The 12,936-nt window shown below is 34.8% G+C and overlaps 1 protein-coding gene across 3 annotated transcripts in view; it reads right to left on the minus strand.

Annotated features, from left to right (window-relative positions):
- The window catches only part of Sptz (zinc finger FYVE-type containing 26 spastizin), a 273,621-nt gene that overhangs the window by 121,877 nt on the left and 138,808 nt on the right, over positions 1-12,936 (minus strand). For all 3 annotated transcript variants that reach the window (XM_089246450.1, XM_089246451.1, XM_089246452.1), the window contains exons 25-26: positions 12,364-12,432; positions 5,584-5,751 (exon numbers count right to left, since the gene is read on the minus strand). In XM_089246450.1, coding sequence (XP_089102576.1) covers positions 5,584-5,751; positions 12,364-12,432 — 237 coding nt within the window. The remainder of the gene's footprint in view (positions 1-5,583; positions 5,752-12,363; positions 12,433-12,936) is intronic.

Below are 12,936 nucleotides of genomic sequence, written 5' to 3' on the forward strand. Positions count from 1 at the left end.
AGACAGCGTCTATACGGCGTAAATTCCCCTTGTTCCTACAATATTGCGAATGCACTTTTTTTTTAAAAAATCATAAAGGATTGGAACGCTCTTTCAAATTGTGAAACTTTCCCGAGATCATGGGAAAAAACCAAATCTGTAAAAACTCGACCTTGGATTCCGCAGTTTTGTCATCTAGCATCTATGTGGTAGTCACCGTTTTGCATCGCAAAAATCACGGGTGTGTACGCATAATTGGCTTTTGGAGGGGCAAAAGGATCTAATTCTTCACAAAAAGTTTGGGTCACTAACACTCAAACAATTTTAAATTAACAGATAGTATAAAAGAAATTATTTTGTTCCACCAATATTTTAAGGAGGGGGGGAGGAGGGAAGACGCCAATTATAATCTGAAATGGATAGAAGTTGCTGAATTGGATAGAATCGTGGTTAAGAGATAGGTCACAACAAGTTATGGTGAACGGTGAGTTCTCTGGTTGGACAAGCATCACAAGTGGAGTTCCTCAAGGAAGTGTCCTTGGCCCCATACTTTTTTGACTTTTTATCGATAAACTCGATCAGGGTATCTATGGGATTGCTAGCGAATTTGCAGATGACGTGAAGCTAATGGGGGTAATCAGGAATCAAAGCGATAGGGAATGGCTCCAGACCAACTTAGACAGGATTACAGCATAGGCAAATGAATGGAGCATGACGTTTAGCATTGACAAGTGCATGGTTGCACAATTTGGTTCGAACAACCCCCAGTTCTCTTACGAGTTAAATGGTGTCACTATCCCGGATGCAACTAGGGTCACCGATTTGGGGAATTCCCATTGACGAGCGGCTTAGGTTGTCTGAACATTGTTCAGCTGTGGTCAAAAAAGCAAATAGAATGCTTGGTTTCATTTGGACAACCATAAGTATTCTTTATGGACATTGTATAATATTTAATCGTGTATATATATTGCTTGTAATTTCATTTTTAATTGGGGTTTGTTTTTTTTTCAAACTGAGCACAACTCAGGTGTATTGCCATAGGCAGTTTACTACTGTACCTAGTGAGTTGTGCCTTTTTTTAATTGGGTTGCTGTATTTTCGAAATATATGACATCCATATTTGTTATGGGCATCTTTTTCCTCAGCCCCCTCATTGGGCATTTTGCCTGTTGCAGCGTTGCATTTGTATGTGTTGTATTGAATTGCATATATACAAAAAGTCTGGCATCTCTAGTAACGCTTCATTGTTTTGCCTTATTGGGACCCCTTAGTTGGGCAGAGGTGACACTTGATTGTCATGAAGCAACTTACATACTGAAATTTTTAAATCAATGAATAATATGCAATCATAGGCGGAGATAGACTTGGAAGTCTGGGGAGCACAGTCATTATTGCTAGGAGGGCATGATGATGATGTCAATACATATATACATTAGATAAGTCGACTCCATCTTTGATGCTGGGGGAGCAATGCCCCCCATGCCTCCCCCCCCCGTATCTCCACCCACGTACGCAATGTAAATTTGAAAAAATATGAACATAATATTTTTCACATTTCCCTAAAAATCCTCATATGACAATATTTCAAAACAGGCCCTAGTTTTTATGCGCTTGGTTTAATCTAAAAATATATTAACATTTACAGCACTATCACAAATTTTTACAATAGTGGTCAAAATAACTCCTACTGTAGTTCTAGTGTTAATGATTGAAGTTTTTTTAATCTTTATTCTTTCTTATTTTTACTGAGTGATTTTATGTATATATGAATTTGTTTTTATGCTTTTGGTATTATATGTTTTTTCCACAACTGAAATTGGGTTTCCTGTAGTTGTGTGAACCCAAATAAATAAAAGTTAAAAAAGTTGTTCTGTCGTTACTATCATCACAGTAGCTATAGGAGAAGATTTGTTTTTCCATTTCCAGAAATTTACTCATGCAAGCTTTCAAAAGTGTTTATTAATTATTGGAAATGGGCCTAATAATTTGAAACTAAGCAAAATGTAAATTTTAAATGTTGCATTTTATTATGTTGTGATCAGTTTTTAGCTAGCAATTCTTTCCTTCGATTGTAGGAAGGAAGGATAACATGGATCAATTTATCTTGCTAATTTGAGAATGTTATAATAATACTATACCATAATACGGGACAGTTTCTAGAAAACTGGAAAATGTATGGTCACAGATATTTTGCACAGTTAAAAATGTTGAAATGTTAAAAAATGATGTGCTACTTTTTGTACTAAGGTAGTCAAGTTTATGCCAGTGTCAACTCGGCTAAAGTTCTGTCAGCCCCTGATCACTGCGCATGTGCATGGTGGAAAAGGGTGAGTTCTTTTGCTTTGAGAGCGGGCAGGCATTTAACTTGTGGTATGAATAGAGATACGTAAATTTTGCAAATAAAAAATCAAAATTTTGCAAAAAAAAATGTTTATTTATAATTTTGTTTAAAATTATAAATTTTAAATTTATTCGCAAAAAAAGTTCAAATCAAAACTTTTGCATTTGTTTGCCAAAAGCAACTAATTTTTTTTTCTCAAGTATAATTATGACTGTTTTTTAATTATGGCACATTTTTAATTTAAATCAATAGCTGACCTTGAAGTTTCAAGGACCAACATTTTTTTTTTGCATTTTGCAGTCTACTACTACTATTACTTAACCATAACATATTACTTGTAAACATTCCTCTGGAAAACTTCTACGAATTGGTACATGCAGGAACATGGTGTGTGTATATGTGTGGTCCTAACACATTTATGTTGCCGAAGTTATGCATATCTCGGGATGTACTGGGGTAGCATTTGAAATTTGCATGACATCACCTAAAGGCTGTTGGTTTATCACTATAAGTTGCTGCCTGTTAACATGGTCATTTTCCCCCTCCCGTGTCAGGTTTATAAAAAAGAATTTTATGAAAAGGGTTTCAGTAATAAATTTGGGTACAAAGATAATGTAGGTGTTGTTATGCCTTCAGATGTCCAAAATATCCATATGCTGATAGTCTTCATTTGTAGCGTTAGTTCAATTTAGTTATCTGCTGCTGTCTTTAGCATCATATTTTGTGCCCTTCTTCAATTCACTATTTTCATTTGCCAAAATGTTTGTCTTTTCGCGAAAATAACCTTACTTTGGCACTCGAAACATTTCAAGACCATCAGCTTACTCAACAAGGACAAGGCTTGTGCGAATGGATAGTTAGGTTGTTCCGAATTGCAGATAGTTCCGTAATTTTCTTAGGCCAGTGTGAGCCTGGTCTTACAGAACTAAAAAACACAAGCCAACCGAATATGTTACTATACAAGTTAGAATATCATTTTCAAAACTGAAGGAAGATTGCATGAAACAGGCATATTTGCAAAGCAATCAACATTACATATTTCGTAAAACAATCTCATGCAAAAGGTGATCTATTTTTTTGCAAGAGAATATTGGCTTTGAAGCACATGAGGATGCAAGGCCTAAGTACTAAGCAAAATTAAGGCCAATTTTCGCTTTTAAGACGGCAAATTATCAATATTTCATGGAAAAGTACTAATAAATCAAATTTTACATTTATTCATCAAAATTCATGAATTTTACATTTATTTCATAAATTTTGCATTTATTTCATGAATAAAATTTAGATGTCTAACTCAAGCCTATCTAAGCTGCCGCCCAGGTGCACTGCACCTCTTGTACCCTCACTTAAGTCGCCCTGGCGTGATAACACGAAAAAGAACAGTTGTGAACGAAGTGTCACAGAATATAGTTACAATGTTTTCAAAGCAAGAGTAGAAGAGCTGATAAAAATTAAATGTGATAGATATTGCAATGCACAGTAGGAGGTCACAAGAATGACGGTAGCCCTTGGTGACAACAACATCTAGCACAATCAATTTTTGAAAAGCTCCTCTGCTCTTGCTTTTAAAATATTGTGACAGTATTCTGACAGGCTCTTCTGTTTCTGTAATCGCTGCATATGTGGAAGGTGAGTTCATTTGCTCTGAGAGAAAGGGCATGCATTTACCTTATATATATATATTTGTGGTATAAACGACATGGCCTGGCTCCATTTCACGACATCGCTACAGCACTGTTGCCACTACTAAAAAAACAACCATGTATAATTTCAACGTTCCCTTGCACAAGGGAAGGGCACCTTAGAATCCATGATCAAATCGACAAACGTTAAAAGATGGCATGCTGCCAATTCAAAAGTCCATTGTATCCTGGGATGGGAATTGAATAGTTCAGGGAATGCTCTAAAAAGGAATACTTGGACGCAGTCTCATGAGTAGCAGTCGCATATGAAGTATCTGACAGCCCGTGATGATGCCATTGCTGATAGCCCATTGCTGGATTTTCAAATTATTATGTTCTTTTCAGTCCACTGGTTAGTAGGCATCAAGAGGGGAAAAAAATGACAATGAAACATGATGTTACAAACCACATTGAGAGGGTGAAAATCACAAAAATACATGCAGGCTCTGAGTCCAGAGGAGATGAAAAGTGGAGTTCAGTTGATTGCTGAATGCATTCGTGGGTTTGCTCACCATATCTGACATAAGCAGCATCACGAAACGCATGCGCTGGGTAGGATCATGCGCTGCGGACAATATATATTAGCGCTATTGTGGTAGTAAGCACGTGTAGCAGTTAGTTGTCTGTTTCAATGAGTATCATGATGGCTGACGACACAAACAAAGAATACGCTGATATGCATCTTATTTATGGTCGAGCAGATGGCAATGGGCCCTTAGCACATTTTCTTGGAATAATTAATCAAACAAATCTTTTTGTAGTTATTATTTTACTTTCACCCTCTCAGGATGGTTTGCGACACCATGTTTCATTGCAATTTTTGTTCCTCTTGGTGTCTACTAACAACCCTCTGAGTTTGTTGGTCCATTAACAGAACACCCTGTACAAAGCCCTTTGATGTAGAAGAGACACAATGACTCTTAACAGAATGTATATAGCTCACTAATGACAATAAATGACATACCAGCTTCTTCTTAACAGACCTTTTTTTACATGGCAGTTCAGACAGTACAGCTGACCAGTATGGGAAATTTTGAAGGTAAAATAAAATCACTTAGAAATATTAGTCATTTGCAAGCCATACCATGTTTTTTATTTTTTGTAAGAAACATATGCTTTGTATCATTACTTCAAGATTTGGCAATTTTAACAAATATGAGTGTAGTTTGGCTTCCATTACTGTACTACTTCACATTCCATAGAAATCCATACATTACATTTTTCAAATTGTCACAAATTTTGAGTTTTTTTTCATTTATGGAAACCAGAGTAGGTAAAAAAATTATTACTTTTCAATAACTTCTATATTCACTGGCACTTTAGCTTTCCTGCAAAATTAGAAAAAAAAACTGCATTGGAGCAGTGCTTCTCAAAGTACGGCCCGGCTTCTAGAGACATCATTAACCTATGTCAGGGGGTGTCGTGGCAAGCTGTTGATATTGATGTGTGCCTATTCAATGCTTTGAAGTAGTTCTTTGTTAAACTATTCTGGGAAACTGCAGATGAACAGAAGTAAGAAAGACATAGATGGCAAAAGTTTGAGAACCACTGCATTAGAGAGATGTACTTTAGATACTATACCTTCAATCCAATGCTTATGTTCAAGAAATAAAGAATATCTTTATAATCCAAGTTAGCCTCCAGCATGAATTTCACAAAACACAATTTGCTTTCCACAGAAGGTAATTCAGAAAACACAAGATTGCTAAGCTTCATATAATCTGTAGGATCAACAATGGATTCAAAAATCTGAAAAGGCATAAAAAAATGTATTAAAAAATGTGATCGCCAAATATAACAAAGCATTTGAAATTTAAAAGTCCATTCAATCAGAGAGAGTAGGATGAAGAAGTTGGTTTATTACGAATAAACCAATCCTCACCAATAAGAATGCAGTGCACTATTTCTCAAATGATGTGCTGTAGCACTTTAGGGTGTTATGAGATCAGCAAAGTGTGCCACCAGACATTTTGGGGATTAAATTGTACAGGGAGTATCAACAGAACAGAAAAACACTGATTCCCAATGGGTGTATATCTATTTAAGAGTTCTGCTGGGTGCTTTGTGATTGAACAGGATTTCTGTGAAGTATTTGGAATATAATTTATTTCTAAGTGTGAAAATACATAAGTATGAATTTCCTGAACGGTCCTAGTACACGACTCTAGACTCAGGCCAAACAAAAAAAATTAATTTAAAAAATTTAAATACTCAATTTGGGATAAAACAGGACAGTGGTGAGGATGTATTTATTCTGAACTGACACGATAGTATAATTAGTAAATTATGATTATTTTATGCAATAAGCTGGAGCAATATACAATAGCGCTTAAAAGTCTTTTGACAGCAATAAATTTAGAATTAAATTTAAAAGTTTTCAGTTTTTTTCTTTCGACAAAAACAATGTTTCGTTCACATGAGTGATGAACGAAACGTTGAAAGAAAAAACTGCACTTCATGTTGGCCAAAAAACCAGAAAAACTTTTTAATTTAATTCTAATTTACACGATGGTCACAAAACTTTTTTGTTTCAACAATAAATTTAAATTTGTCTGCAAATTTAGTATTTGAATTTTTTAATGAAATCTATCCTATGAAACACAAACACTGAATCTCATTACATACTATTATGACCAAACAATTGGCAATCTATACTGTCAAATCAGAAAAAAAATTTAATCACTTATATGGTGGGTAATCACTCAAAAACTATCATCTCTTTTTTTAACAGAAGTATAATTGGTTCTATTGTTATTATTATTATCATTCCTATTTGCAAACAAATTTGATATACACTTGTATACGCTTCTTCAAGAGTTCTTGCAAAAGAAGCTTTCTTCTTTATGGTTTGATGACATAAATGAAATGTGCAAAACTATCGTGTTTGGAAGAGCTATTTGAAAATTTATTTTTTTGCAGCTGCTGGTGACTTCTATTATAAACAACAGGGATTTTTTGCTGTTAACAAGACTTTCTTTTTTCTCACCCCTCACCCATGCCTATTGACATACAATGGAAGGTGGGGGGGGGGGGTCACTATTAGGTTCATGGTGAATGTATGCATTTCAAAAGAAGTTGCAGTTCTGTTTGAGCAGCTTGTTGGGAGGTAGTAATATTGGTTGCAGCGAGCTGAAAAAGTCTGAGGATTATCACGAAGACATGGAGGTAAAGTGTTGTAAATCTGGTTTGAAAGAGTACTGCTCATTTTTGATTCAGTTAGCTTCATTGGGACACACACTATAGATCCACTATGGAGTTGCCCATGAAAAAGTCTGGCCCGGGTGCCCATTAAATATCCCAATCCTGGGACTCCTGCTGCTGAATGTTGGAGTCATCGCTCACAACGTACGAGCAGATAAAAAACTGGAATATTGTCTTGGCAGAAACAAGATATCAACAACTAAAAAGTGGCAACACAACGGTAAGTTGTTCATCATTTGTTTTATGTTATAACTGGTAGCATATCCGGTCCAGGAAAACTATATGCCGTAAATTAGCTCAGAAAAGTTTTTTATAATTTTGAAAAAAAAGTAATATGAAAAAATGAGAATTTCTCTAAAATAACGTCTCCCAAGTGTTTATAATGACCATGGCCCCACATCCTGCTGCAAGAACCCCTAGGCTGGGATGTTTGGTGGGCCGTCAGACCAACCTTTCAAAAGCCCTTCTATAGTAAACTTGTAGCATGAAAAACAAAAAAATGACAAGAATTGTCCCAGGCCCCCAGGCTGAAGCCCTGTCATCCTAACTCTTGAAGAGAGTGCCATGATAATGACAGAATATCTTACTGAATTCTTTCTTTTTTTGAGAGAGAGATATGTTCCTCTTTCTATTTTAATTAGTGCTATCAACTGTTTTCATTTCAATGAAATTTGGAAAACAGTGAAAATTTTTTTTATCTCAGGAAAATTCTTTTATAATGAATTTACAATCTCACGTTTGAGGAAAAAGTGCACGTGTTCTGTTACACGTAATGAAGGGGGCAAGTAAAATTACAAACAATAGAGATAAAGGGTGCGGAGTGATATCAAAAATTTGTACAGCGGTTTATTTACATCTGGAACAAACTTTACAGATGTCAATAAATATCTTCCTTCTGCTTTACATATGTCAAAGTCAGGGCAGTGCATGAAATGACTAGGCACCACAAATATTATTGCATTTTTTAAAAGACTTTTGAAAATAATAAATACGTCAGAATTTTTTTTTTTTTTTAATGAAACACAAACACTGAATCTCATTCTAAACTATTATAAACATAAAAATAGTGTCTCTACTACTCTTTAAGTAGTATAGTGGTAGATAAAATTAAATCACACACAACTGTATGTTGTCAAATATCTTATAACACAAACCAAAAAACAAAGGACTAATAAATATTCAAATCAGTCATGTAATAGACATTATAATAAAGTGAAGTAAATTAGTATATTGTAAGAAAACATTTGGATTGTAGGGTATACTTTCTTTCTTTCGAACCAAGCACAACTGCCAATGAACCTTACAACAACCTTAACAGCCATTTAACATTTTTAACGGTGATATCTGCTCATATTCACACCTTTAAGTTATGAACTACAGAAAACCAGCTTCAGCCGACCACCACTGCACCACCTGTGGTGTTCGAACCGTTGGGCATACCACTTGTCGTGTCTTTGGCAAGGACTCAATGAGCTTGACCCATGTCCAGTAGACATTTCCCCCATTTCTTCTCACTGTTGAAAAACTGTCTAAATTTATACAATTTCCAGCTCTGACTTGTTTATCTAGTTCAATACACAAATGCTAGATAGGATTAAAGTCTGGATTCTGACTAAGCCACTCATAAAACTCATTTCGTTGCTTTTAAAGTGATGTCCAACAACTTTTGAGCTATATGTATAATGTCATGCAGAAATATATATAATAGAGAAATGCATCACAGAGTAAATAACAACATGTGGGTATGCAATACATCTTTGTACTGTTGCATTAATACAAAGAAATTACATTAAACCTGTTCCTAGTTTTTTCCATAATGTATAGAGGACCTACACAATTAGCAAAGGAAGCATCACCCATACTACCTTTGTGTTTGACAGTAGAATTTAACTTGAATTTGAGGAGAGACTTTTCTGGGTATTATGCCGAAGTGAACTCATAAAGAAAAGTTTGCTGTCTCTGCCAGGAATTGAACCTCAGTCCTCTTGCAATCCAGGCAAGTCCGTGGACTTTTTCTGAAGTTAAGGGAGTCTATACAAATTCTCTACTCCAGCATGTTCTGCTACTGTGAGGAAACCAAAGTAGTGTCTCTCATGGTACATTGGCAGCACACTTGCCTGGATTACAAGAGGACCAAGGTTTGATTCCTAGCACAGACAAACATGTATCTTTCACACTTTTGTTTGGATAACACATGGGTAGGTAATCTTAGATATGTATTTATTACCATTATTAAACAGAGAATTATAGGAAAAATATTTCCTCTGAAGACGGCACCCATTGGTGTTGAAATGCATTAGGACTTTTATAGATGACTGTCATCAAGATTTTGCCCAAAAATTGATTTCGGTATCACAGGAGAAAATCTATAAATATGTATTATGCTAACCTTTTAAATACTAAATTAACTTTTCAAAGAATGTTTTACATAATGTTTGTATTTTTATCTTTTTTTATTATGTAGCTTTCAATATAAAAGTAGCATAGGGAAAAGAACAAAAATGGAAAATATAAAAGCAGTTTAATTAATAAGAGTTTCCATGTTTGTAAGTATTCACTGAGATATTTGAACTTGAAAATCGGTGGAAAGTTGGGAAAAAGGCAGCAAAAACTAACAAACAATGCTTCTTTCCCAACTTTTCTCCAATTTTTGAATTCAGATATCAGATATTGCACTTAGAAATGTGGAAATTACATTTTTTAACATCAGAAGAGACTGGGAAACAACTTTTTTAATTCCGTTTTTGGGCACAGGGTGTCCATATAAAAAGTTTTATTTTATTTTAATAACTATACAATCCCTTGAAACATGAACGACGTAGCTGAAATTCCTGACTTCGCACATATACATTCCACGAGAATGACTCAAATATCTGTCACTGTTTTCTTGCTATTCCCATTTTGAAAACCGTCAGGCGATCGTGGGACACAATCTGTAATGCAAGCATTTAAATCACACGAGTGCACAAAACACTGGTGGGCCCCTTCTAGAGTTTTAATCGGTCCATGAAAAAATTTAGAAAAAGTATTTTATTATTTCAAAATACACTTTAGGGCATGCAGTTAAAGGTAATATGTATAAATATATTATGTATTGTACTATTGATTTTGTTACTAGACTATAACCAAGTACTCACACTTATAATCACAGTTATAACACTTTAAAAATTGATCTCGGCACAAATCAATGGTGCTGATTTGTGCCGAGATCAATTTTTAAAGTGTTATAACTCATTAATTATGGGCCAGATCAAAAAACTGAAAACACTTTTCCGTATTAGTTTTTAACAAGGAATCATGTGTGTAATTATTGGGCAGTTGATAGTTACCACCCTGTATAGAAATTTAGCAGAATAGCTCTTGTACTAGCAGAGAAAGAAACATTTCATCAAGAATTGACACAATAAAGATTGATAATAGAAACCCGGACATATTATCATGCCCCCCCCCCTCAAGAGCGGGGTTGAAAGGGCTCTAGGCCTGGGACAATTCTCATCATTTTCTTTTTCATGCTATAAATTAACCATAGAAGGGCCTGTGAACAGTCTGAATGAGGGTCCGCAAAAGATCCCGGACTAGGGACCCTGCTACATGATGTGGGAGAAACATGGATATTATATTATACATAAAAATTATCTTCTCAATATCCCCCCCTCTCATTTATGTGAGGGTATTCAGAATTGTCTTGTTTGAACATTTTTATAGAGAGGCATGTGCATTAACTGAATCTCAACTGTTTCATAAAAAAGTTATCAGTCTAAAATCCCAGTCTTTTCAGGAAAGAAAAGATCTATACTCACCAGAACCAGTCCATTTAATAGGCTGAGACCATTTGATCTCCCCCAATACATTTTGTAAGGGCGCTGAGCCCCCAAATAATTTCTGAAAAAACAATGCAATGCACTCTCCCTCTCTTGCATATGCTCACAAGTATCATGTATACAGGATGACTAGCAACTTTCTGCACACCCCCCCTCCAATGTTTTCCCAGGGCTTTGACACCTCTGGTCCATTCATCATACCATTGAGCTCAATCAGAACTGATATTTATTTATAAGTTTTTACACTGGTGTATGCGAGGAGGGGCACAAGATTATGTTGTATTTTTGTAGTAAAAAGGAAAAAAAAACCCTTGGGAAGGAAAAACGTTTGCCTTCCCCCCCTTCTTTAGAATATAGTGTGTAAACTACCAAGATTTTAATAATTCTGTATGCCGAAAGTGAAGAGCACCATGCCACAAAAGGGAATTTTTACAGGAGAGCCATTTAAAGATATTTTTTAGCATGTGTTTCTATGGAGCTTGCTTGTTTTATTAAGTGAACATTTATTATTTATTGAAATAAAACTTAGTGCCTTATACTTCTGTGCAGTGTAATAAAAGCACTGACAATTAATAGCATTATCTCAATATTGACAAAAGTGAACATAGTGCCCTTTACCTCTGGCACATACAGAGTTAATTAACTCATAAAAATTAATTTTGTCACTGAAAGTTTATTTTTATATCCATCTGAAGGAATCCCCCGCCCCATATTTTTTTATCTTACCCATATTAAATTCAACACAATTAATGGTATTTCGACTTACATGATCATTTTGTGTACCAATTAATCACATGAAGCGAGGGAACCCAAAGCAGAATATGCCAAAATCGGCAACGTGCGTCGCAGAATAATCAGTGCTACTGCAGAACTATCTGGAAGAATTTTAAGAAAAATGTAGAAAACACTACACAATTATGAGCATTTTTACTGCAGAACACTTTCAGTCAGCTGAGGGCTCGTTACAGAACAATGCAAAACATTCTGCTTTGGGGGCGAGGGACACCCATATCAAGCTCACACAATTTGAATACAACATTAGAACGAACCTGATATTTTAAAACAATCTTTTTAGAATATTTAGTTATGTTAAAGTATGTTTTGAGACTACCCTCATACAACACCGTGATTTTCACAAATAATTCATAGTAAAATCCTAAAGCATGTGCTAGAAATAACTACATTAATTGAGTATATTCTTTTTATTAACACTTTGCTTAATTTATTGCTCAATCTCAAAACACTACTGTAGATAAATAATGAATATATTAATAAATAAAAAATGATATAAATTAATCTAAAATTGATCAATAACTTTAATGTAAAACTATAACATTACCTCATAAGCTTCAGAACTAAGTGGAGGGCTTTGTCCTAGAAGCCAAATGATTTGCATTGCGGAGACCATCTAAAAATTGAGGAATAAAAAAATATGTAGGTGGGTGTTTCTTTTTTATTCACACTGATCTTTTCATTAGCTTATACAGTGGAGTCTTGATTACCTAACTTGCTCAGTCCATTGAATTATGTACATAGTTACAGTGACTAAAAATTAGGTGTTTGGTAACGCTTTGTTAAAAAAAAAATGTTTGTGCAGTTTTAATGCATTTTATTTTACCATTTTCTCTTCAGAAGCGATCTTAATTGATGTCATAAGGGCAATTTCCACATGCACACATTACTAAACCATATGTCGTAATGAAAGATATATGTATACAAGCCCGTCATTTCAACTTTTTCTGTGGAGGAGGGGCAAAGAACATGTACTCAATTGTGTGTATATATATATCATTTCTAGTGTATTTTTTGGAGCCTGAGCCAACCTCCCCAAATGATGGGGGCAAGCTGAAGTCAAATATCCAAACTTTTGACTAATCTTAATTTTTTTTTTATTAAATTTGATTTCATCCTA

The sequence above is a fragment of the Pholcus phalangioides genome, unplaced genomic scaffold (genome assembly GCF_987345545.1).
Source record: "Pholcus phalangioides strain wild (caught in Gottingen) unplaced genomic scaffold, Ppha-v1.0 ptg000017l_1, whole genome shotgun sequence".
NCBI classification, from domain to species: Eukaryota; Metazoa; Arthropoda; class Arachnida; order Araneae; family Pholcidae; genus Pholcus; species Pholcus phalangioides.